The following is a 25,501-nucleotide window of genomic DNA, read 5'->3' as shown; positions in this document are numbered from 1 at the left end:
TTAAGTGTCTTCCGTTGGCCCAGGTCATGATCCCAGGGTCCTGGGACTGAGCCCCACATCAGGCTCCCTGCTCAGTGAGGAGTCTGCTTCTCCTTCTCCCCTCCCTGCTCATACTAGTGCTCTCTCTCTCAGAAATAAATAAAATCTTAAAAAAAAAAAAAAACACCTAAATTTGACATTAGCAGAATATTGGTATTACCTTGTAGAGGGTGGGGCCTTATATCAAGAGGTGATGTCAGGGAATCCTAGAGCTGAAAACAGCTGCCAGCTCTCTACTTCCCCTCAAAACCTTGGAGACTGCAGAGATTGGGATGAAGTTATTGCTAGTTATATAGACTCTGTCATATAAGGCCTTGCAATCAGTCTACCTCCAGATATTGAACTGCTTGGGAGAATTCCAAAGAAAGGAAAAAGGAAGGAAGAAGGGAGGAAGAAATATGGACTTATGTTCACTTCCTTTTTTCGAAGAGCATGCCACTAGCTTTAGGTCAGATAAGAGGTGAGTTCCTCTGAGAGGAAAAATGGCAGAAATGGGGGGAGAAGAGAGCAAGAAACAGGACTAAGTAGTGCAAAGGAAGCAAAAAAGTGGGACAGGGAGGAAAAGTGGCTTCTCCACATAGGCCCTAGGGGAGGTTGGGGTGAATCTTGCGGCTGAGTCGCAAGGATGAGGAAGGCTCTTTCCTCTGGATGCTTGAGGCAGTGTACACACACCAACTTGAAGCACTGAGGCCAGTGAGTGTGTAGTTACAACCAAACTTCATGCTCCTTATTGGGCATAGAAACTGCAGGTTCTGCTCGTCCACATGGAAATGGATGTGGCTCCCACTTTCCTTTTGAAAACCAAGCTCATCCACATTACAGGAAGCAATCTTGTAGTTTTAGGAGCGCTAGCCCACCCTGCTCAGGACCTTCAGAGTATTTGCCTCACTCTGAGCCTATCCCTCTCCCTATTACCCACTTCTCTGCCAAAAGAGGTGATGATGCCAGGGCAGACCCAGAAGGCCACATTCCTGTCCACGTGTCAGGGCATATTTAACACATCTTTCTTGAGAACCTAGCGCCTTGCTTCCTAACACCACACCTCAGGATTGCCTGGTCTCCACCTCACTAGACCAACAGTGAGGTTGACAGGGATCATTCTAACAACTCAGTGAGCAGCCAGTGAGAGAGAGTACAGCAAACACATGGGTTTCTATTTGATTAAAGGGAAGAAATATATGGTTATCTTGGCCCTGAGGAGGAGCTCTTGACAATACAATCTTCTATTTTTTTTTTCAATACAATCTTCTAAATCAAATGTTACTACATAATACTAATGTACAGACACTCCTACTCAAGCAGCATAGATCTGGAAGCTCAGATCCTATTTTTGTCACTTCTCAGCTCTGTGCCTTGGACATAAGATATTTAACCTTCAGATCCCTTATTTATAAAATGAGGAGAGTAGTAGCTACCACATAGAATTTTTGGGAGGACTGACCACTACTAGGGTCTTGTACTTTGCAATACAGCCCCCAGCAAACCTTGCATTGAGCATAGACTGCCAGATTGATTATGGTCTGTGGACCCCCAAGGACTGTGCATGGGGCACAAGTAGTTAGCTCAGCCTTCTCTCCTTTGCTGATGTGAAAAGGCACTTCTTTTCTGATAATCTCCACTCCTCCTTTGTCCTTTTCCCCCACCAGCTAGAGTCCTAACACTTAAGCAGCTAACTTTTGAGAACTCAGAGGAAAAAACCATCCCAGGTAATCAGTCATCCAAGTCTTGGTGGCCCAGGATGAGGACCATGGTCAGGCCTCTCTCCAAGTCAGTAAACTTCAAAGGCACAGACAAGGATGTGAGCTCCTTCTCCTGCACACATCTGTGCTGAGCATCCTCAACTCTTCTCCCCTTGCTCTCTACCTCACCAGCCTTCCTTCCCTAGAATGCATTTTCCAAGCCTTGTTGGGGTGTGAAGCACAGGGTTCCTGGGCCTGATTTGGACTCTTTGTGCCTTTCCCTCCATGAAGCATTATGTGGAGGCCTTGGAATTAGCCAAATCTTCCTCCTCATTCATGTCCCTGCTGATCTTGAGAGAGCAGGTACCTGCCCCAGCTTCACTCAATACTCGTAATTCATTCCTGGCTTAGAGCCCTCCTTGCCACCTTCCTGCCAAACTAATTCAACTGTCAGTGTGTTTTTTCCTAGCAATATTGGTCCTAAATTTCAATGCCATCTCAACTATTCCCATAAAGCCAGAGTGAGAGGAGGGGATGAAATAGGGAGTAAAGAACTGTGCTTCAATTTATCTCTTGGACTCTTCCCAGATGATAAATTTAGTTGCCAAATCCTGATTAATCTCTGTTGTCATTTTTTAGAGTAATAAATAGATTTTCTTGTCTAAAGACAAGGCAGAGAAAATGGGGATTAGGCACCAGATTTAGCATTTAACAGGGACCACAGGTGCATTAACTCTGTGGAAGGATCAAATAGTAGAAGGAAACGGAGTGCAAATGGGGCCCCGCCTCCTAAGGAAATAAACTGACACATGTCTGAGTGGGGGTGCTCACAAAAATATGAACAGAATAAATATATGCGTGAATGAAAGGAGTTTATAGGTCATTAATTCCTTTGATGAACATCACTTAAGCATACCCTAGGCTAAGATGGCCTGGCAAGTGTTTTCTATAAAGGCCAGATAGTATTTTAGACTTTGTGCACCATATGGTCTCTGTCACAACTACTCAGTTCTGCCTTTGCAGTGTGAACGCAGCCAGAGACGATACCTAAATGAATGAGTATGGCTGCATTCCAATAAAATTCTATTTCATTGGAAACTCTGATGGCAGGCCAAAATTTGCTGACCCCAGACTAAGGCATCGAAAAGAACTGGGTTCAAATTCCAGGTTGTTCTTTTTAACTCCCTCTGAGACAAGGCAAGCAACAGTCTCTCCAGTCAGTTTTCTCATCTAAAAACAGGAAAAAAAAAACCATAGTCACCTAACAGAGTTGTCATGAGGACTGCATGAGAGAGTATGTGTTAAACCGTACACCGTGGGACCACCTGGCTGGCTCAGTCAGTACAGCATGTGACTCTTGATCTCAGGATTGTGAGTTCAAGCTCCACATTGGGCATGGAGACTAGTAAAAAGAAAAAAACTAAAAAACAGTACAGTGTGTGGCTCACATGCATTCCGTAAATCATTATTATTTTGTTTTGTTATGGTTTTGTCATCTGTCTCTCTGTTGTAACGTAAGCTCCCTAAGAGCAGAGATTCTGTTTTATTCCTTATGTATTCCCAGCACCCGTGGCAGTGCCATGCACATGTAAGTGCTCAGAACTGGACGGATGGATGGACAGGCGGATGGATGATGGGTGGGAGGGAAGGTGAGTAGGTGAGGTAGGCATAGGATGTACAGGCTCTATAGAATATTAAAAGTATAGGGCAGCCCCAGTGCCGCAGCGGTTTGGCGCTGCCTGCAGCCTGGGGTGTGATCCTAGAGACCCGGGATCGAGTCCTATGTTGGCCTCCTTGCATGGAGCCTGCTTCTCCCTCTGCCTGTATCTCTGCCTCTCATTCTCTCTCTCTCTCTGAATAAATAAATAAAATCTTTAAAAAAAGAATATTAAAAGTAAATTTAAAGAACATCTCTGACCGCAAGGAGATGATTATAAGATTATAAAGGAAGCTAGGGACAAAGAATCTAATGAAGGAAAGTCAGGGCCCAAGTAAGAACTCTTTGGAGAAACTCTTCAGGGAAAATTAAAAAAAAAAAAAAAAAAGAAGAAAGAAGAAAGAAAGAAAGAAGGAAAGAAAGAAAGAAAGAAGAAAAGAAAGAAAGAAAGAGAAAAGAAAGGAAAGAAAGGAAAGGAAAAAAAAAAAAACTCTTCAGGAGACGCCAGTTTTTTCCAGAGTTCAGAACCTTTCATTCTGGAACCATCTGTGGATTCATCTCCTCCCTCTGTTACCAGAAAGTACAGCGCCACAGCCAATGCCTTGGGGAGATGTACATGTCACAGAAAGGCAGGTTTTCCTTGGCTATCCTTTTAGGTTGTCACTTACTCTGCCTTCAGATGGTCCCTGTGTTACCTCAGACAAGTCATTCTACATGAAGTCTGAACTTCTGTTTCCTCATGTATAAGATGAGAGAACTAGGCTCTTTAACTCCTATTCTGAGATTAGGTGACCCAACTAGCCTGCTCTTCAGGAGCTGGCTGGGCTGGGCGGCCCTGGCAGGCTGACCTCTCCCCTGGTAACAAAGTGGCCCCAGTGGCAGTATCTCAGGCAACAAGATAGTCTTCCTTAGCCCCATGTGTGACAGGGGAGAATATGCCATATTCTCTTGAGAATAGGTCTAGGGATGCTATGAGTCATATGGACATATTTTCATATCCAACAACAGCAAGTCATTGGTTATCTCCTTCAATGAACTAAACACAAAGCTTGATGAAAGCCACTGTGGCAGAAAAGGGAGGGGGGACCCCTAGTACAGCTCTGTCCCCTGAAGCTGATGGTCAATTCTCTCATGAGCTCACTTCTTCTTGTCTTCTAAAGCAGTGCTTTGTTTTTTAGGATGTTGACTTGCCCCCCTCCCTTTCCCTATCCTATACAGTTGCTGCTTCATTGCCTGACAATGTTCCCGTGGTCTTACCCTTGATCCCCCATAGCTGTCCTACCTCTGGAAGTCTGAAGAAACCCCACCCAGCAGTGGAAAGCCTGTATCCTTTCCAGCTCACTGGAGGCACCCACCATGGACCCATCGATAAAGATGCCTCATAAAGACAGTGATTCTCAGTGTCAGGAGACTGAGTGGAAAGGGAGCAAATCAGAAGCTCTAGCAGGGCTTTTCAAACCCAGGAGACACACACAGATTCTTAAGTGCTCCCCCCAGTGGATGTTCTCCTCACTGCCACATTGAGAATCATTGCCCAGAGCCTTTTTGTCCCTTTGAAATATGTCCTTTGACAGTATGTGCTGCCCCTGAATTGTGGACAGAGAGAGGTATAGAGGGAGTGATATATGAACTCAGGACCAGGGAATGGTCATTGATTGAGGGACAAAAGTTTCGCCTCCACATCCTGCCAAAGCCTGTGGGAGGTGGGAGTTGGAGCAGTGAGAGGCAAGGAAACACTCCTCACCCCTCCTCCTGCCACCCTCCTCTCCCCTCTGCTCCCCACTTTTGTCTACTTCCCTCTTTCCCATACGGAGGTGTGGCATTTTGCTGTGGGAAGCAGAATGAAGACAAGTAGATTTGGTAGCTCCCTCTTAATTATTCACTCTACATGATGTCTTTTTCTTTCAGTTTTTCATGGCAAACACTGAGGCAGAGTGCGACTGCTGGTGGCAGTGGTAGTTAGGGTGAAGAGTGGAGTTCTTATCAACTTCCAGACTAAAGTACTTATCTTCCCTTTGGTTTGAGGAGGGCCATCCTGATTTGGTTGGATTGATGCTTTCAAATATTTCTAGGACAGTGCTTCTCAAACTTTATATGTAAGTCACCTGGGGATATTGTTAAAAACAATTCAGTAGATCTAGGATGGGCCATTTCCAACAAGCTCCCAGCTGATGCTGACATTCCTGATTTGTGGGCCACACTTTGAGTGTGGGCCTTAAGAGGGAAGGTTTAATTTCTCCTGCATTTGTTAATTATTTGCATCAGTGAGCCCACGCTCTCAGGTCAGAGTCACCTGCTGGTATCCCACCCCACCCTAGAAGTTACATTGTCACTGGTCCTCTTTCTTTCTAGCATTTGCACAGGATCAAATGGTCATAGAATCCTCTATAGTATTCCACAGCCTGAAAACAGAAGCAATGGAAACCTCTAGTTGTCCAGAAAAGGCCCAACTTTTTTGTTTCAGACTGATGGAGTTTAGGGGAATTTTACTACATTTCCACTACTCCCATAGAGATTCTTTACTTATCTAGGGCTAACAGAGTGCCATAAAACTTAGCTTAAAATGATAAGCATTTATTATTTCTCCATTGCTGTGGGCCAGGAATTCAGGAGTGGCTTAGCTGGGTGGCTCTGGCTCAGGGTCTCTCCTGGACTTGCAGTCATCTGAGGGTCTGACTGGAGAATTCACTTCTTTATGACCTGGTTTCAGATGTTAGACACTACCACTTCTGCTTTATTCTGTTTGTTAGAAGCAAGTCACTAAGTCCAACCTATACCCTAAGGGAGAGTTAAGCTCTACTTCTGGAAATGAGGAGTATCAAAGAATCTGTGGGCATATTTCTAAATCCCCATAGATGCCCCAGGCCAAGGCATCACTGTGGTAGGTGACACACTTAAGGGTTTGATATCTTTGGCTTTTGCTCTTCTTGGGGCACCTGTAAAGTTTTGAACATCAGAGGCCTACTCCTTGTAAAGACATTTCAAAAGAGAATCAACAATTCCATTCCACTGTGACTGGGTCCACCCAACTCCTTGTGAAACTTCAAAGCAGCTATAATTCAAGGAGGGCTGTATAACATAATGACCAAGAGCCAACCTCAAGAATCTTAGAGTCCTGAATTTGAATCCTGGCACTGCCACTTCCCTGCCACTTAGGCCTCAGTGTCCTTATCTTACAAAGGGGAAATAATACACTGTATGTTAATTATACTGGAATTAATTTTTTAAGGGGGGGATAATAGTACCTATTTCAAAGTATTAGGTAAGAATTAGTTGAGATACTGCATATAAAGTGCATAACACCTGGACTGGCAGATAGTAAGTGCTCAATACATATCAGCTACTATTAGCTGTTAGTCTCAAGGTCCTGCTTGCATCTGAGGTGAGAGTTTCCTCTCCTTGAAGAAATGCTAGCCACAAGTTTCTATGCTTCCTTCACAGGTGCCCCTTTTTACACCTTATTCAAATTCCGAGAGGTCCAGTTGAGCTCTGCCAATTACTGAAGGCTGTTCCACACATGGGCAAACTGTCTTGGCAAGCCAAAGGCAGAAATCTTCCTTGGGCTATTTCCTTCACCAGCCGTTCCATTTCTTAAGAAACAGCAGCCAGAATCCATGGCAGAGAAAGGCCCAGTTGGCCCCTCTCTGCTGACATGTTACTTTGTTAGCACTGAACGGGCCAAGGCTGGCTCCTTCCAAAACCCAGCACTGGAGTGGGGCACAGTGCTTTTGCCAGGAAGCACCATTTCTGTTTTGAGCTACTGAAGGAAACTTGACAGGTTGTTTTGAATTGAACCCCAAATCAGTTTGGGGCAAAGTACTTGAAAGTCTTCAGGAAAATAGAAAGCACATTTGTTCTGTGGTACATTTTAAGTTTGTTGTAATGTAGTAAAAAAGTGCCCTAATGGGAATTTTGATAGGTTTATATTATAGCCTTATGTCTTTAAAGCCATCAGAGATCTCTTTTCTAGTTCAGCCTCTGTTTTCTCTCCAGGTACTTAGTCTTCCTACAGATCAAAAGGGATCTCTACCATGGCCGCCTCCTCTGTAAGACATCAGATGCCGCCTTATTAGCAGCTTACATCCTTCAAGGTAATGACTTTTGACAAGATGAATTTGCTTCTCATGCTAAGTACTGATTATATTATTTCAGTTACCACAGATGACTTACTCCTTGGATATAAACAGTATCTAACTTGAAGCAGAGTCTGAGTGGGAGGGCTTTGCCTAGACACCCTAGGTCCAGAAACCTCTGACCACTTAACCCTAAACTGTGCCTAAGGTCTTTCTGCTAGCACCTTTAGGTTACTGAGACACTGGAGAGTCATCTGGATCAATTTTTTCCTAGCCTTCCATGCAAATCTCAAAAGTGTGAAGTATCTTGGAATTCTGGTGTCCCTTTCAGAGACCTTTCCATTCAGAGTGGTCAAAGTTGGAATGTTTACGAACAACAGACACGTTTCCTAGCATCCTAATAAGGTAGAGTTGAATCTGTACCCAGCTGATGACAACTGCTTTTCTTCCCACTGCAAAACAGCAGGAAAGGTATGCACTCTTCATCTATATGACACCTTCTTCCATGAAGTGCAGGAGCTCCGAAGTGCCACTTCTAAGACTTCTTAGTCCTTTGGTCCTGAACATGTCACCAGATTATTCAGGACCATAACACTATAATCATAGTTTCCATCAAAGAATCTGAACACTTAATTAGAAATCTGTGAACTCCAGGAAGCTACTTTGTGAAAAGAAACTGAAAAATGCTTGCCAATAAGAAACTACAGCTCTTTTGTTAAGTGTCATAGCTGCATTAAGAATGTAAAAGTCAACAAATTGTTACTTTAACTTCTGAGACTCCTGTTTTTAAAAAATCACCTAAGTAGCAAGTCTAGAAGGCGCTTGCCAACTCTAAGTACCCAAAAAGGCCCCCTTCATTTTTAAAGAACTTAGTCCTAAGTGAGATTTTAAACCCCTGCCTTTCATTCAGATTTACCCTGACAACTATATAGAATTCTTTTTTTTTTCCTTTGAAGAAGTAATTGATGTCCAATATTGATGTTTTCCATGTGGAGCTTTCTATATCAAATCAAAATAAATGGCTCAAGGTCACTCTGGACTGTAGACCCAGAGAAGCTTTTAGTCTCTTGCTGAATGATAGAAATTCCCAAGTAATTTGTAAGACACAATGAGCAGATTTGTGCACAAGTACAATATTCAGCTGTGAGAGGAAGGCACATTTTCCTCTTAATATTTACTACTCCATCAAGATTTCTCAGGCCCTGGTTGTGATTCTCACTAAGGAAGGAGAAAGGACAACCACAAAACAGCTGGCACTTTGTGACATACTTCCTCCTAACATATGCATGATGTTCCCTGTGGTGCATTTCCTGTGCAGAGGGATGGGTTCTGATTTGCTTTGTGGAGAGTACCATGGACCTACCACCCTCATCTCCGCAAAGCTCATGGATCTGAGATCCCAGCAGCTTTAGGGATGGACTCTCTTCCCTAAATGAGCAGAGGAGAAAGCCTTGCCCCAGGCAGAAAACTAGGAAATCAGCCTTAGGACCTGGTGCACCGGAACTCAATGGGTAGTTTTAACCAGTCTTCCCATTCTGAGGTTCTCTTGAAGGGGCTTGATACCTGGTCAGCCCTCAATGAATATTTACTCAAATGTATTCACTTGATTTGATGCGATTTCGACTGAGATTTGAGTTCCGAGTTTGGGTCATGGCTCATTCATCATGTGTCCCTGCCAAAATCGTCAAGATTGAGACTTGACTTCTGATCTGGCTCAGGCCCGAAACTCTTTATCTTTCTGATCAAGCTGTTTCCTGCGCTGCTACAAAGAGCATTGATCCCAGGCCCTTTTCCCACAGCTGAATGGATAAAGACCGTGCGTGATGCAGGCTTCTGCTCTTTTATTGGGGATTTTCTTGTGGTGAGCACAGAACACAAGGTTGGCTCTGGTGTCTCTGCTTAGACTTCATATCAACCCAGAGAGCACACCTGGGAAAACGAAGGTGGGCATGCTTCTGAGGGGCATGCCCTCTGCCCAACACATAGCCATGCTCAAGAGCCATCGTTCTTTGGAAATTTGGTGTGTACTTTGGCTTTTGCTCTGTGTATTAACTTCTTGTTGCTCTACCAAGTGATGATTTACCTATCTCCACAATTGTTTTATTCTGCTTTCCTTTTGCAAGCGGAGATTGGGGATTATGACCCAGGGAAACACCCAGAAGGCTACAGCTCCAAGTTCCAGTTTTTCCCAAAACATTCAGAGAAGCTGGAAAGGAAAATTGCTGAGATTCACAAGACAGAACTCAGGTACGTGACACTCAGTTCAGGCTCAGGACATTCTGTCCCCCATAGTCTGAATATATAAGCCCTGTGCACTGCAGCCTCTGCTCCCACAGACCCAGTCCTCCTGATTCTGGGTTGTAGCATTTTCAGTATTCTACTGATAGCCCCAGCCCTATAGTATAGGCTAAGGTTTGAGGGCAAATTATATTGTGAGACATAAAGATTGGCCTCTGAAAGGTATTTGGTTAAGATAAATGAAGAGACAGAGAGAAGCACGGACTAGGGAAAAGGAAAAGAAAAACATAAAAGAAACAAAAGAGAAAACAGATGAAAAAAAAGATGAGAGGAAGCATGTGAAAAAATGGGCAAGCCTCTACCTTCAGTCCGTGGCAGTGTGACAGGTGGCTTCTGGGTCAGTAGATGGGGACTGTGCAGGGTGGCCTGGTTCATAAATGCTGGGGGTGCCCTGAGAGCACTTGGTTCAGGGGCTATGTCTTCAGTTCTGTCTCACTCAACCCCACAGCCCTCACACAGAGGGAAGGAGGGGAGAAGCAGCTAGAAACAAGAGGCTTGTCCTCCTCAGATTCTCTTAGTTTGCCCAGAATATACCAAATTTCATGAAACAGCATTAATGTATCCTTTCGCACATATAAATACAAAGATTTTCTACAAAGATTGATTTGGAAAACAAAGATTGATTTGGAAAACAAAGAAACAAAAATAAAACGCGCACACACACAAAATCCAGCCTGGGTGGCTCAGCTGGTTGTGTTCAACTCTTGATTTCAGCTCAGGTGATAATCTCAGAGTCATGAGATTGAGCCCTGTGTCCAGCTCTGCACTCAGAGGAGAGTCTACCCCTCTCCCCCTCACACATGCTCTAAAATAAATAAGTCTTTAAAAATATAAAATATGTAAAAACCAGTATTGTGTATGCACTCTACTTTGTGTGGCATACTAGAGCACATAAACCCCAAGCTGATAAACTTTAAAGAAAAAGGACATATGCAATGCAGTGCTGTAAAATAAAACATGCCATATTAGTATGTTACAATTTGTAAAAATCTTTTTAAATGTGTAGCTGCCTTCTGGGGGAAGGGTAATGCCCAAGGGGGAGAGGAAATATTTCTAATGTTAATATTAAGCTTCAGCTTAATATTGGGCTGGCTCCCACCCTCCCAAGGGAGTGAAGACACCTATTAGAGGTGGAATCCTACCCGCCCCCATCCCTCTCCCTTCGCAGGTGTGGCCTCTCGCGAGCAGGCCGGCTCCTCCCATCACTGTTAGGGAAATAGCGGCCCCTTGTGGTAAAGGTCAGAACAAACATGGACTTGAGAGCTCTAGGTTCATTCAAAGGAGATCAGGGATGTGCTGGGATAGCCAGGAGCCACTGCCAGGAGTGTTAGATGTCAGAGCAGTGGGGACAGATGTCTAGAAACCTAGTAGGAGACAGGGAACCCTCGCAAGAAATGATGCCCACTTTGAGGGTCCTGGAGGCTTGGGCCTGCTCCAGGAGTGAATGGAGCCCACAAGACCCTCCAGTTTCTGGACAGGGAATGAGGAAGCTCCCTAGAAGGGCAGTGGTGCTCAGCTGCCTCTGGTGCCTGGCCTTCTGCCTGCCACATAAACTTTTGCCAGATACCTTCCCCGTGCCTAGGGTGTGCTGGTGGCTGTAGAACTCTGCAGTCAGTATAATGTCTGCTTACCCAGGTTGGCCTCATCTTCATTCTGTAAAAATGTGTTTCCTTGCTGCAACTCTGACATGAGTTCCTGAAGGGCCCAGACTGTGCACTGTATTTCTTGGTAGGTTTTTCAGCAAGCAGCACAGAGGCTGGCACATAAGTGTGCTGATTGATGCCTCTCCAGAGGGACAGTACGGGGAATCTGGCCTGCTCCTCCCCACTCTGCCTTGAATTCCTGCCCACCAGCCATCGGAGTTATCTTCCTGCCCACCAGCCATCAGAGCCATCAAGTTGTGCACTTGACAAACTGCCCACCCCTCTTGCAGCGAAACCAACCCAACATCTGTAGGAGTGTGTCTGCTTCACCAGGGCTCTGGACTCTGAGGGCGCCTGAGGTGACACTGCCACTGGTTCTGTGTGGAGCTCATGAAAGCACCTGCTAACAGGCAGTTGCAAATGCAATAATGCTAAAGGCCCTTTCCTCAGATGGCTCAGCATCGGAGCTGCTTTCTTCCTTTCTCTGCTTGTTTTCTTTGCATAGTCATCACCCTGTGCACAAAAGGAGCTATTGTGGAGTCTGGGGGAACTCAGCACTATCTCCTGCTGTCTTTTCACCCTCCATTCCCATGTTCCCTTTTAGTAAAGGAAGAGCGTTGGCAGCACCAGCAAGATATATGGGCCCCTTTGTATTTCAGTCTAGAGCTGATCACATACAAAAAATCCATGGCCCGCAGCCAGCTTATAATTGTGCTTTATTTGACCCTATAGTATCTGAAATTGTGTAATACCACATAAAAATCAGTATCTCTGCCTTGTTTTTAAAAGCACATCTAGCAATGGTGGGCCCTGCATTCCTGTATGACTATAGTCATACTACAGTCTCAGAGCTAAAGAGCAGCTGCCCTCATTCAGTGGGGTATCACTCCCCAGTTTGCCAGTCACCACCACTCCCTCCTGTCTCCATTCAGTCATTATGTAGCCTGCCTCAATCTGAAGACATTCAAGTTTTTGACTCCACACAGGAAACAAGTCTTTGGAAGAACTGGAGTATAAGACTTCCTGAAATACTTTAAAAAAAAAAAAAGATTTATTTTAGAGAAAGTGTGAGTGAGTGGGGAAGAAGAGGGTGGGACTCTTTCAAGCAGAATCCCCACTGAGCATGGAGCCTGACACAGGGCTTGAGCTCAGGACCCATGAGATCAGGACCTGAGCTGAAATCAAGAGTCAGACATTTAACGGACTGAGCCACCCCCTGAATGCTTCTTAAGGGAGAGTTTACTGCAGGGGAATCTAGGAGAACAAGAAACCCTGAAATCATCTCATTCTCTTTATTCTAGTGGCCAAACACCAGCAACATCAGAGCTGAACTTTTTAAGAAAAGCACAGACCCTGGAGACATACGGAGTGGACCCTCACCCGTGTAAGGTAAGACCCTCATGGTCGGAGACTGCGCTGACCTTGAGCACATGCCTGCATCGGCCACTTTCAGGATCTGCTTGACTGGTTCTTTCAGTGACAGATGCCAGAAAAAAAGTCTCTTCTTTTGAAAACTCCTCTGGGTTCCATGCTGCATAATTTTGTGGTGCCACATCAATGTGAGAGGGTCCGAAGCAGTCAATCTAAATAACAAATCCAAAGCTGGGGCACCACTTTGGCAGCAATGGGTAATTTGGTGGAAATGAAGAGAGGAATGTGGAAGGCCCCCCACAAGGAATGATCAGAGGCCACTCAGCAGACTGCCCACCCTTCCCTGACCTGTAATCTAGTTTCTTTCCAAGAGCGAGGTTTATTGACTGTAGCAGCATAAGTCACTGCTCGGAACTGCAGTGGAGTTGCATTTAATTCCATTATGTGCCTGGGAGGGTGAGACAGGAACGAGCCAGGGAAGCTCTGCCCAGAGGAAACCTCTGTAATTGCTCACATGTGTCTGGCATTTTGGAGAAGAGCTCAAGCAGCCACAGTCACTACAGAGAACAGTGAAGACACATGGCTTCCTCCCCTCTCTGTGACTCTGTCCCTCTACTTCATCTCTACATCCCTGTTGCTTTCACACTCCTAGTCTCTGCCTCAGTTTCTCCAGATTTTTGCCTCTCCCCACTACTGGAAACCTGTACCACCAGTAAAGCTGATTCTCAAACTAATCTGAGGGAGGAAGGACATTGATCTTTTTCTTCCTAACAAGGAGACACCATAAGTTTCCAACAAAAATTAAAAGAACAGAATAGAGGGGCACCTGGGTGGCTCAGTCAGTTGAGTGACCGACTCTTAATTTTGGCTCAGATCACGATCTCAGGGTCATGGGAGTGACCCTGTGTTGGGCTCCACACTCAGCCGAGAATCTGTTGAGATTCTCTCCCTCTCCCTCTGCCTGCCACTCAAATAAATAAATCTTTAAAAATGAATAAATAAGTGAATGAATAGATGAATGAAAGAAAGGAAAGAAAGAAAGAAAGAAAGAAAGAAAGAAAGAAAGAAAGAAAGAAAAAGAAAAAGAGAAAAGAAAAGAAAAGAAAAGAAAAGAAAAGAAAAGAAAAGAAAAGAAAAGAAAGAAAGAAAAGAAAAGAAAGAAACAAACCCAGTAATGTAGGGGTAGAGCTGCATTTCCCGCGACCTCTTGGTGAAGTGATGGTACTTTGTTCTTGCATAGAATTTGATGCTGAAACTTCAAATATGAACTTTGAGAACATTCTGGCACTCAGAAATCCTGGTCACCTTTCCCACCCCACACAGTTCTCTATCCACCAGAACAACTTACTGCCAGATAACCCCTGTGTTCTTAGGGGCCAGCACTGTCAGGAAACACATTCATGCCTGTTAATACCAAAAAAAACCTTGATATATGGTTATTTACAAATGAACTAGTGAAGCTTACTAAATAATGCCCTTGTATGACAGATATAGTTTAACCTCCATGGATTGCTTGTATACTACCTGCAGGAGGCCTGCATAGAACTGAAGAGAGTTCCAGAGTCAGCTAGCCTTAGCTCCAGCACTGATCTCTGGCTTTCTGGGATCTTCATAGCCTGCTCTGCATCTTGCTTTCATCTATGTGAAAATACAGAGAGGGTACTCAGTGACTGGGCTCCACGAACTGCTGAGTCATTTCAGGACCTTAAAAGACATAGCTGCTCATAGCCAGTGATCTTCATCATAAGGTGCCAGGTCACCTCCAAACCTGCCCAGTCTGGTTGAGGCCACACAGAGCATCCTGCCTTTTCAGAGTTGGGTCCCTGGGCAAGGCTGTCCTCTGATAGCACATGGAGTGGGCAAGTGGTAGACAGTGAACCTGAGCACAACTGAGTGGAGATGGGGGACAATTCTCCATGGTTGCCTGAGTGGATCTGGAAGCTACAGTGGCAGCCAGCCCAGTGTCCAGCCCAAGTCCATGTGTACTCTAGGCCTCTGAGGCTCTTGGCTCAGACCCATCTTTGAGGAGTTTGTCCATCATCAGACAGACAGGTTGAAGAGGCTGTAAGAAGGAACCCCTATTCATACCAGGCACTGTGTGAGGCCCAATCCCTCATTTCATCCTCACAGCACTGACCCCCAGAGGAAGGAGAGAGGAGACATTTGTGGCATGCTTTCCATGGCAGGCCCACTGGAGTCCTTTCACATTATTTTCTCATTGAATCCTCATGCCAGCCCTGGGAGGTGGATGTTACGCTTCCTAGTTTTTTGTTTTGTTTTGTTTTTTGTTTTTTAAGATTTTATTTATTCATGAGAGAGACAGAAAGGCAGAGACATAGGCAGAAGGAGAAGCAGGCTCCCTGTTGGGAGCCCAATGTGGGACTTGATCACGGGACTCTGGGATCATGCCTCAAAACGAAGGCAGACGCTCAACCGCTGAGCCACCCAGTCGTCCCACACTTCCTAGTTTATAGGTAACTCCAGGAGGCCACAGTTCATAAGGGCCCAAGTAGTAGACCACGTTGAACTCCGGTCACTTGCCGTTGTTATGTATCTATAAGGAACAAAAGCCCCCAGGCACTCCCTCTGGGGAGAAAGTAGGAGCGGTCATCTCACTGGGCTTCCACTCCCTTGTTCCCAGGCCCTGTATTTCTTGCTGCTCCAGAGTCGAGGCCCTGCTGCAGACCCCACACATGGCCCCTCAGGTCGTCTCACGGGGCTCCCGATCATGGTTTCCTCAGCCTTCTGGAGCAAGGACAGTTCAGGAGCCTTTACTCTTGTCACTAAGTAGGGTTACTTTAGTGATATGCTACCAAGCACTTGCCTTAATGTTGCTACAGGAGAGCTGAAATAAGCTGGAGCACTCAGTGTAATAAATACCGATGATTTCTATTAACAGAGAGGCAATTACTGGGCCCAGGGAATCTGGGGCACGCAGCCCTAGGGAGGACAGAAGAAGAGGAATCTTTTTGATAATTAAATGAGAGCAGAACAACACTTCAGCTGGGCTCTGTTCTCCTGGACTGATTAAGAAGCTGCTATTTTTCCTGTCTACACTGATGGTTTCTTTCTGCCCAGAGTGTCCTTGTCTGGCCCTGGGACCAAGAAGAGGAGATCCTACCAACTCTGGGTGGGATAGCTAGAGGGCTCCAGTATCTGGCTGGCTTACAGTAATACCCAGGCTCTGAACTTGCACAAGCTATCCTGAGCTCTTTGTATGGCCCCTCAGCTCCCATCTCCTGATAGGAGCCCCCAGCAGAACAAGCCTAGAGCTGCTGAAGGAGAATGGAATTAACCACTGGCAGCCCAGTGTTGGTATTCCCCAACTCTGACACCTCTCCAACCTCAGGAGCTACCATCATGTTCCTTCCAGGGGGTGCTGGGACTGGTTGTTTGCCCTGGATCTCCTGTAAGCCCAGGCTGTGGCTTCTTGCCCTGTTGAGGTTTATGGAGTGGTCAGACCCATCACAGACACCATCCTGTAGTCAGCCTTATGACAAGTCTAAATAAAGGTGCTATTTTTTGAGAGCCTGCACATGCCAGACACTTACATATATATCTCATTTAATCTTTACAACAACCCTGCCAAACTGTTCTTGTCCTCATTTTAAGAACACTGAGCCTCTGAGGGACCAACTAACATGTCCAGAGTTACTGGGATTCAAACCCAGACTTGCCTGAGTCTCAATGCTGTGCTTTTTCAGTTACCCTTCACAGTCTTCCTTCTGGGGAGATGGCATTTATTTAGGAAGAAAGAAGGATTCACTAACAACTCTGATAGAGAACCTATGGTACCACTGAAATCATGAGAAAAATTTAACGTTAAGTTCACCAAGGAGCTTTATGTCTGTTCTGTACGACCAGGAAAAAATTGATTTCAGCAGGATCTTGGTTAAAGCAACCATACAAATAAAATTGTCATTCCTCTGACTTTAAAATAGGATCATTACTTTCATAATAAGTCACCTACACTCTTCTCTAAAAAAATAACCCCTTCCCCATCTTGATAAGTCATCCCTGACCTCAGAGAAACAGAACAAGGAGCAGCAACTAAAAAAAAAAAAAAAACACCTGACTGATCAGCGACAACTTGACCTTATCCCCAAGTAGGCCCCTGATGGCTGTGTTGTGAGGAGAGTGGCAAGTTTACTGCTAAGATGAAGAACTTGACTAAAGCCACTTAAATGGCAAGTATGTGCCAGGATTTCCATTTCTGATCTTTAATGGGGTGATGCCAAGGCTCCTTATAGAGTTGCCTCCTAATTTCCACTCTAGTTTCTTTTCTTTTTTTTTTTTTTTTTTAAAGATTTTATTTATTCATGATAGAGAGAGAGGCAGAGACAGAAGCAGGCTCCATCGATCCTGGGTCTCCAGGATCACGCCCTAGGCTATAGGCGGTGCCAAACCGCTGAGCCACCGGGGCTTCCCCTCTACTCTAGTTTCTTATGGCCATATTTAAGTATATTGAAACTGGGTGATTTTCATAAATGACCTCATGTAAAGGTTCCTAGTTATGAGCTTTCAGGGATGGCAGTAAGTGTGTGGAAGAGCATGTGGAATCTTCTTCCCTAAGGTTTTTTCTTTTAAACATGCATTTATTGATTTTAAAAAGAGAGAATGTGCACATGAACAAGGGAGGGCCAGAGGGAGAGGGGAGAGAGGATCTCAAGCAGACTCCCCACTGAACATGGAACCTGACACCAGGCTCCATCCCACAGCCCTGAGATCATGACCAGAGCCAAAATCAAGAGTTAGAAGCTTAACTGACTGAGCCACCCAGGCGCCCTTTCCCTCAGGTTTTTTAAAACAGGTTCCGAAGCCTAGGTGGCTCAGTCAGTTAAGTGTCTGCCTTTGGGTAGGGTCCTAAACCAAGAATGAAGCTCTTTCTACAAGGATGAAAAACTGAAAACAAATAGCAGAAATGAGCTTTAGTTTACTTTATAAAGTATTTATACTTTAGGCCATTATCGGATGTAAATTGGGGGCTGGGATATGTGCTGTGGGGCCATCCAGACTTGAATTTTTATTCCACCTCTCAGATCCATTAATGTTCAGTCCTGAGGGTGCTGATCTCATCAGGATGGAAGGGACAGAGAGGATAGATACCCTCCCAGCTTGATAAGGTGGAAGATCTAAGGAACAGGTTACCATTTTCTATGTCACTTCTCTCCTTGTCCTCATTTCTTTCTCTTTTGTCACATAATTTGTTCTCTTGCACACAAATCCCAAGGGCAGGCTCACGTGAGAATGACATGTTAGAGGGAAGAAACTGGCAAGGTTCCCGAGAAGGTGTCAGTGTGGCTGCCTGTTTTCCTGCTGGTGCAGATGTGAGGTGTCTTGCTGTCATTCTGAGTCCTGGTCCTCATGTGCCAGAGACCAACAGCAAACATCCCAGCTGCCCTCGCCCCTTTAGACACCCAGGTGCCAGGTTTTGCATCAGCCTTCCTCCACAACTGTTGCACTGGAAACAGATTGGAGAATTGATCTCTTCAAGTAAGAGACTGGACTGGGATTGCTCAAGGTGCTATTATTGCTTACTGGAACAATGTGGCATTTGATTGGGTTTATTCCCAGTTTGTACCTTGCTCAGAATCAGCCAGCCTGCTCAAGAGAGGCTGTTCTCATTTAACTCCAACATCTGCCTTCACCCAGACACCAGCCCTGAGTATCTAGACAGTGCAGATGCAGTGCTGGCAGCCTGGCCAGTGCTGCCCAGCATGTGGGAGGACCTGCTCTGCCCTGTGCTCTGGCTAGAGGGGCCTGTCACTGGGACAACTCTCAGAGATCTGTTACGGCCTCCATCTCCTTTCCCTTTTACCCATTTCACTTTCACCTCAAATCCCCCTACTCCTTGGGCCCCTAACAACAAATGACTTCTCCCTTTCTACACCAACTTCCCACATCATTTCCTAACTAACAAAATTTAAATCTGTCAGCATCAGGAAAAATACTAAAATACTACATTTTTAAAAAAGATTTTGTATTAAGCTCCAACTCACAATAAGAACAGCACAACCACTAGCATGTATTGGGTGCCTACTAAGCACAACCTAAAGGGTAGATAATATTATCAACCCTAGTTTTGCAAAGAGAAGTCTGAAACACGGAGAAATGAAGTGACATAGCTGAGGTCACGTAGGCAGTGATGGCAGAGCCAGAACCTGGGCCTGAGTGGTCTGACACAGGGCCCAAACACTACAATCATGGTGCAGGCGCTCTGCTGCCCTGCTGTTGCCCACAGGAGTTGGAGGTGCAAGAAGCAGAGGGAGGACCCTCCCTGCCCACCCCACTGCTTCCCTTCCCTACTCTTAACTCATTATTTCTAGCCACCCAGAGTCCTCTGCTCACCTGACCCCTTCCTCTCCATCCTTCCACCTATTCTTTCTAGGCCCTTCCTGTCTCTCAGAACACTGTAAGATGCCTTCCCCACCTTTGCTGCACCTGTGCTTTCCCCTCTTGTTTTTGTTCACATTTGTATTTCCCCCGGAGCCCTTCTGGCCTACCTCATTGTCTTACACATTCATCTGATAAACTTTTCCCGTGGGCCTGTTCTGTGAGTACAAATAAAGTAAGGTTTCCACTCTCGAGTCACTGTCTTTCTGAACCTGCAGTTTCTGGACTTCATTGGGTCCTGCCTGCACACTGAGTGGAGCCCTCCCAGTGCCCACCCTCCATCCGTGGCAGGCTGCCCTCCCTCACCCAGGTCTGCCACGCATTCTCCCCCAACAGAGGCTAGCCTGCTGGGTTAGCATTTGTGCCCCCACAGGGGACGATGCTTTTGTGCACTGCTGGCGCTCAGGTATTAATAACCACCACCAAGCACTGATGACAGGCAGGAGGAGTACCAGCCCCACGGCTTCACAGTATCTCTATTCAGGTTATTTTTAAACAGCTTTTTGCTGTTGCCCCTGGGTTGAAGGACACCGTGCTTGCAGCCAAGTGTCAGGATCATCACAGATCCTGAGGAAAGGACAATAACAACAATATATTAATTGGAAATGTTTGAAAAGCATATCGTTTATTCCCTGGGCCCATATGCTCACACCTATAACCCTGACTCTAAGAGATAGTTTTAAGACAAAACTGCATTTTTTCCTTGAGGCAAGGCTCATGAGGCTCTGCAGAGGCCCCACTGTTCTTATTCTTAGACCTAGTCAGGCTGAAGATGTGTGCCAGGGAAGCATATAGTGAACATGAGAGAGACTAGGAGAGCCTGACAGCCACAGCCCCCATTTGGATGCCTCATACTAGGTACCTGACCCTGACCCCATGACACCACATAAAGTATGGCTCAGACAAACATCCTACATGTACATTTGACCAGTATCCTGGTATAATTTTCTGGCCACCTGAATATAGACACTCTGACAGAGCCTCATCTGAGGCCCTCAAAGGAAGTTCCTCTGAGACAACACAATCCATCAATCTGCTTTCTGTGCCCCACCCCAGCCTGGCTCTCATGGAGTTCATTTTGCCATGTGAAGGATTAATGACCTACAGTTTCTGCTGGACCTCCTCCTCAAATTGCTTGGCAGAACCTCAAGCCTGGTATTTACAAACTGCTGGTGACCGGTGGCCAGGCCAGCCACTTTGTTGCTTCAGGCACCATAGGATTGATGGTGGCTATTCCACTTGGGTGGTTGCTTCTTATCTTTTCTTCAGCTCAACTTTGTACAAAGTCCCAGGAAGTAAGGCCATCATAATAATAACTGATGAACTCTCTCTGATGAACAGTTTTTTTGAGGTATAATTCACATACCATAAAGTTCTTCATTTTAGTGTGTAATTCAGTAGTTTTAATAATAGAGTTATGCAACTATTACCACTAATTTTAAAATATTTTGGGGAGCCTGGCTGCCTCAGTAGGTTGAGTGTCTGCCTTCAGCTTGGGTCATGATCTCAGGGTCTGGGATCGAGCCCCACAATAGTCTCCTTGTTTGGCAGAGAGCTTGCTTCTCCCTCTCCCTCAGCCTGAACTCTACCTGCTTATGCTCTCTTTCTCTCTGTCAAATAAATAAAATCTTTTAAAAATAATAAAATATTTTCATCTCCCCAAAAGCTGTCACTCCCCATTCCCTCTTCCCCACAGCCTGGGTGACCAGTAATCTTTTGTCTCTATGGATCTACCTATTCTGGACATTTCATATACATGGAATCATACAAACATGTGATCTTTTGTAACTGGCTTCTTTCACTTACCATAATGTTTTCAAGGTTCATCCATGTTAGCAGATATCACTATTTCATGCCTTTTTACTGCTGAGTAATATCCCATTGTATAGAATGTACCACACTTTATTCACTTATCAGTTGATGCACATTTGGATTGTTTACACTTTTTGGCTGTTATGAATAATCCTGCTATGAACACTCATGTACAAGTTTCTGCGTGAACATGGGTTTTCAGTCTTTGTGAGTACCTAAGAATGGAACTGCTAGGTCATATAATAGCATATTATATATGTTTAACAATTTGAAGAACTTCCAAACTGCTTAATGAAGTGACTGCACCATTTTACAATCCCACAAACAATGTGTGAGGGTTTCCTATTCTCTTTGGATGTTCACAACAGCCTTCTAAGATTGGTTACAATTTATAGTTAAGGGCACTGAGGCTTAGGTAAGGTAAGTAGCTTGCCTGTTAATTTCCAAATGCTCTTCCCCCTGTCACCCTACTGCCGTGTATTAACCCTGTATCACCAATGAATAACCTTTCAAGGTTTCTCAGCCTTTCACCTCTATGCCTGCATCACCATGATAAGAGGTACTTCTTTATTGCAGGATGTGTCAGGAAATGCTGCATTTCTGGCCTTCACTCCTTTTGGGTTTGTTGTTCTGCAAGGAAACAAGAGAGTCCATTTCATTAAATGGTGAGTATCTTCATTTCCAAAACAGATTTTTTTATACATCACCAGCTGGGGAGGGCTATGGTTCCCATGTCCTTTGTCTGTGATTGGGCAGTTATGGTTCTGAGCCCTCTCCAAAGCCTTGCATCCATAATGATTAACTGATCAAGGTAGTGGTCTCTTCGTAGGGGTCCTGTTCTTCCAAAGGGATGTTCCTGAGAGCCAACAGCATCTCCAGAGAGGGAAAGAGTATAGGGGGTTGATTTCTGAGTAAGATAAGTGACCCGGAGCTGGAGCCAATGTTAGGGAAGCAGAGTTTCTATGAGAACTGAGTCCTTGGGACTGTCCCCCCACTGAGGACCATAGCGTCTGCATGGGTGCTTACTCCCTTACCCCCTGGCCTAATGAAGGGCTCACCCCTGGGGCAGACAGAAGTTATCCTTGAGCAGCTCTGACAAAAATCCCTTCATCAGGGCAGCCTGGGTGGCTCAGCGGTTTAGTGCCTGCCTTCGTCCCAGGGCGTGACCCTGGAGACCCGGCTTCGAGTCCCGCGTCGGGCTCCCTGCATGGAATGCCTGCCTCTCTCTCTCTCTCTCATGAATAAATAAATAAAAATCTTAAAAAAAAAAAAATCCCTTCATCAGGCCAATTCCCACTTTGGGCACTGCCTGCATAAGCATAGATGCTGCTTGCTCTCTCTCCTATCCCTCTTTAGGGTCAGGTGTCTTCAGCCTCCAGGAGCCACATCCCCACCCTTTTTCCCCTCTCCCTTCTCGCACTCCCATTTTTAGCAGGCAAGAGCCACTGCCTCAGCTGAAGCTACTCTGAACTGCTTCCTTTCCACCCTGGCATTTTGGGGTCTGTTCTGGATGGTTCCAGGAGCTGATGCAGCACAGACTGCCTTATTGATGGATATTTAGCTCTCCTGGAAGCCCTTTTTCTGGTCTGCACACATCTTTAAGCCTCATCAGTACATGCTGTATATTCTACTAAGCCTCTGTGATTTCTGTACCTTTTCGGCCTTAGACCGCCAAGTCTAAGCTGGCCAATTCCTCCCATTGGCTTGGACAAATGGTTTACCTTGCCCCACAGAGGTCAGTTGGGGAAGCTTGCTCCTGTCTTGGTTCCTCTGCCTTCTCCAGAAGAGCTTATGGGAAATCTGAGGACAAAGCGGTTTCCTGGCGAGCTTTCTGCTGGGGGTGCTGCAGGGCATCTATCTTCTTATGTCCTCTTCAGCTCCACCACTGAGCTTGTGAACAAACACCACCTTTCCAATTTCCAACCCTATTACTCATGTGCGGACTGAAAATATGATCATCAACCAGAGTGCTAGTGAAAATTCCCCCCAGATACGACCAGTCAGGTCCCATCCCCCAGGAAAATAGCCACTTCATAAGGCAGGTTGCTGCATTGAGTAACCAGGCACACCTCTTTGCTAGGCCTTCTGAAGTTGGCCCACTCACTGTGCTTTTTGGGTTACAATGGTGAGGGTTTGAGGTCTCCTGTCCAACAAAATACTTTTCAGAAAAAGACAATGAGGGTCAGACCACTCCTATCCCAGTAAGGAGCACTTGCTTCCTGGATGTAGCTGGGTTCTCTGATGTTGTTTAGGGCCCAGATCCCGGCCCACACTCTGACCAGGGTAGCTGCCTCATGAGACCCCCTGGTAGAGGGCATGTGTAGTTAGAAACAAGTAGAACACAACTGTTACAGGGACCTGCAGTCCCTAGAGTATCCTTTCCCATCCACAAGCCCTGATGCTCATTTGATTCTCCCCAACACTTTTCATTCTGTGGCTTCTCTCACATCCCACTTCTTCAGTAAGTTTCCTTTTCACTGTGTCTCAATTTTAAAATAATAGATGTAAACCTAACCTCACTTCCAACAGAATCCTCCTTACTTTCCTATCTTGCTTGTTGAAGACTAGATGATTAGTGTATTTGTTTACATATTAATCAACTAATATTTATTGTATTCTGTATGTGTATGAGAGAGACTGACTGGGAGGGAATCAAACAAGGAAGGAATATCATGTGCTTGTATTAGGTCAGAACCGGTGGTCAGAAATTGTGAGCTCTCATCCTGAGCCAGCCATGTTACTAGGAAACAAGTGACCTTCCCTCGGTCCCCTGAGTTTATCTAGTAGGAAATGAGGTACACGGTTCTACCTTTCTGCTACTTCCTAGGATAGCAAGAAAATCTCCCTAGAAATTGCAAAGAGGGAGGAGCCAAGCAGAGGCAGACAGGCATGGTCAGACCTCCGTGGGCGTCCCATTTGGGTACAAAAATAAGGACTCCACCCCTAGTGAGGAAGGGCCTTCAGGATCCAAAAGGCAGCTGTGTCAGGCAAATAGAAGAGAAGTAAGGAGTGACTGATGCTGAGGCCTAGTTCTCTGGCTCTCAGGGACATCCACCTAAGGCCCCGGTCATTTTTCCACTTTGTAAATGTAACCAAGGCTGAGAGCAGTATGTGAAGGTGAGGTCTGAGCTGTGCCATGTACAGTAACCATGTCACTTCTTCTGATTTGTGTCTGTCCCGCGGGTGACGTACCCCAGTATCCTGTTTGCCTCTTTTACTGCAGCCATTCACTGGGCTGGTGGCTTCAAGGATTTTTCTACAAAAACCCCTAAGCCCCTTTCCTGGTCAGTACGCTGCATGACTGTTCCATGTAATCTGTTCTCTCTCTTTGGTATGTTGCCCCGCCCCCCTCCCTGAGATCGTTTGACATTTGTTTGCATTAAACTGCATTTTCCATCCAGTGGCACAGTCACCTGAAAGACTCAACTCCCTCAGAACCTGGTTGCATTGTTTTTTCATTATTTGCTGTATCTTGAACTTTGGCCTCATCAGCTACCTGTGGCATCTTATATTTGACAGTCCCATCCAGATTATGCACCTGTATTATGAACCAAATCCTGAAATGGCCCGGGACCACTCAACCTAGACTCACTTCCCATGCAAATGTTTCCCTTTTACAGCCACTGTTGATGAGCCCGAAATCTTCCTATCACTCTATTATTATAGTGTGATTGACCAGAAAACTGTGGATTGAACTGTTTCAGCAACTGTTCTCTAAGGCCACTGCGCTGCTGTCTTGTTTCGGTTCTAATTTTGGCTAAACTGTGTCTGTGCCTGGAGCCCCTTCCAGTCAGGGTGGGCTGTGCATCTACAAGACTTAGCTGTGAAAAAGCAGCCTGCAACAAGGTGACAGGTGCTCTCTTTGTGCTTGTAGGAATGAAGTGACCAAGCTGAAATTTGAAGGAAAGACTTTCTATTTGTATGTAAGTCAGAAAGAGGTGAGTGCCGGTATCCTTCTCTTCAGGGAGGGCTGGGGCACTGAGTGGTTCCTGATGACCAGGACTGAACCAAAGTGGTGTATCCAGGTAGAACCTACGCCACCTGAATGATAAGCCAAGACCTGGAGGTGAGAGATGGAGAAGTGGCTAGGCCCTGGAGCCCAGGGCTTTCCTCAGGGATGCTGGTGACATCCACAGGTTCCAAACCTCCAGGAAATGCAGACAAGGGAAGATTCTTTTGTTTCTATTTGAAAATTCCAAAAAGAAAAGAAATTTTTTTAAAGTAAAAATCTAAAAAAAAAAAAAAAAAAAAAGGTAAAAAAACTCCAGATGACAGTCACACTTTCTCTAGTGAAGGCTAAATCTTGTTTCAATTTGTGCCAGCTAAGACTTACTATGATTGGACCTGCCAGGTGTGAACTTACTCACTGAACTGAGCTCTACCACCAGTGGCCTTCTCTTCCAACTAGCCAGGCAGCCCCAACCTGAAACCTCTTCCTGCAGTCCTGGGGAGCTCTCAGTCCAGGGGTCAGTGTCCTGGCCTAATTCACCCTTCGCTTTTCCACCCACACTCAGCTGTTTCTATGTGGGATTTTTT

At 45.5% G+C, this 25,501-nt stretch overlaps 1 protein-coding gene across 8 annotated transcripts in view; it reads left to right on the top strand.

Annotated features, from left to right (window-relative positions):
- The window catches only part of FRMD5 (FERM domain containing 5), a 311,143-nt gene that overhangs the window by 271,392 nt on the left and 14,250 nt on the right, over nt 1-25,501 (top strand). For all 8 annotated transcript variants that reach the window (XR_013370116.1, XM_077880884.1, XM_077880885.1 and 5 more), the window contains exons 5-9: nt 7,369-7,466; nt 9,572-9,695; nt 12,691-12,778; nt 21,542-21,630; nt 24,840-24,903. Coding sequence is in view for 7 of the 8 variants with exons in the window: in XM_077880884.1 (XP_077737010.1) it covers nt 7,369-7,466; nt 9,572-9,695; nt 12,691-12,778; nt 21,542-21,630; nt 24,840-24,903 (463 nt within the window). In the remaining variant the exon portion in view is untranslated. The remainder of the gene's footprint in view (nt 1-7,368; nt 7,467-9,571; nt 9,696-12,690; nt 12,779-21,541; nt 21,631-24,839; nt 24,904-25,501) is intronic.

Source organism: Canis aureus, chromosome 32, assembly GCF_053574225.1.
Source record: "Canis aureus isolate CA01 chromosome 32, VMU_Caureus_v.1.0, whole genome shotgun sequence".
Classification (NCBI taxonomy): Eukaryota; Metazoa; Chordata; class Mammalia; order Carnivora; family Canidae; genus Canis; species Canis aureus.
Note: the sequence above shows the minus strand (reverse complement) of the source record. Positions and strands in the feature narration are given on the sequence as shown.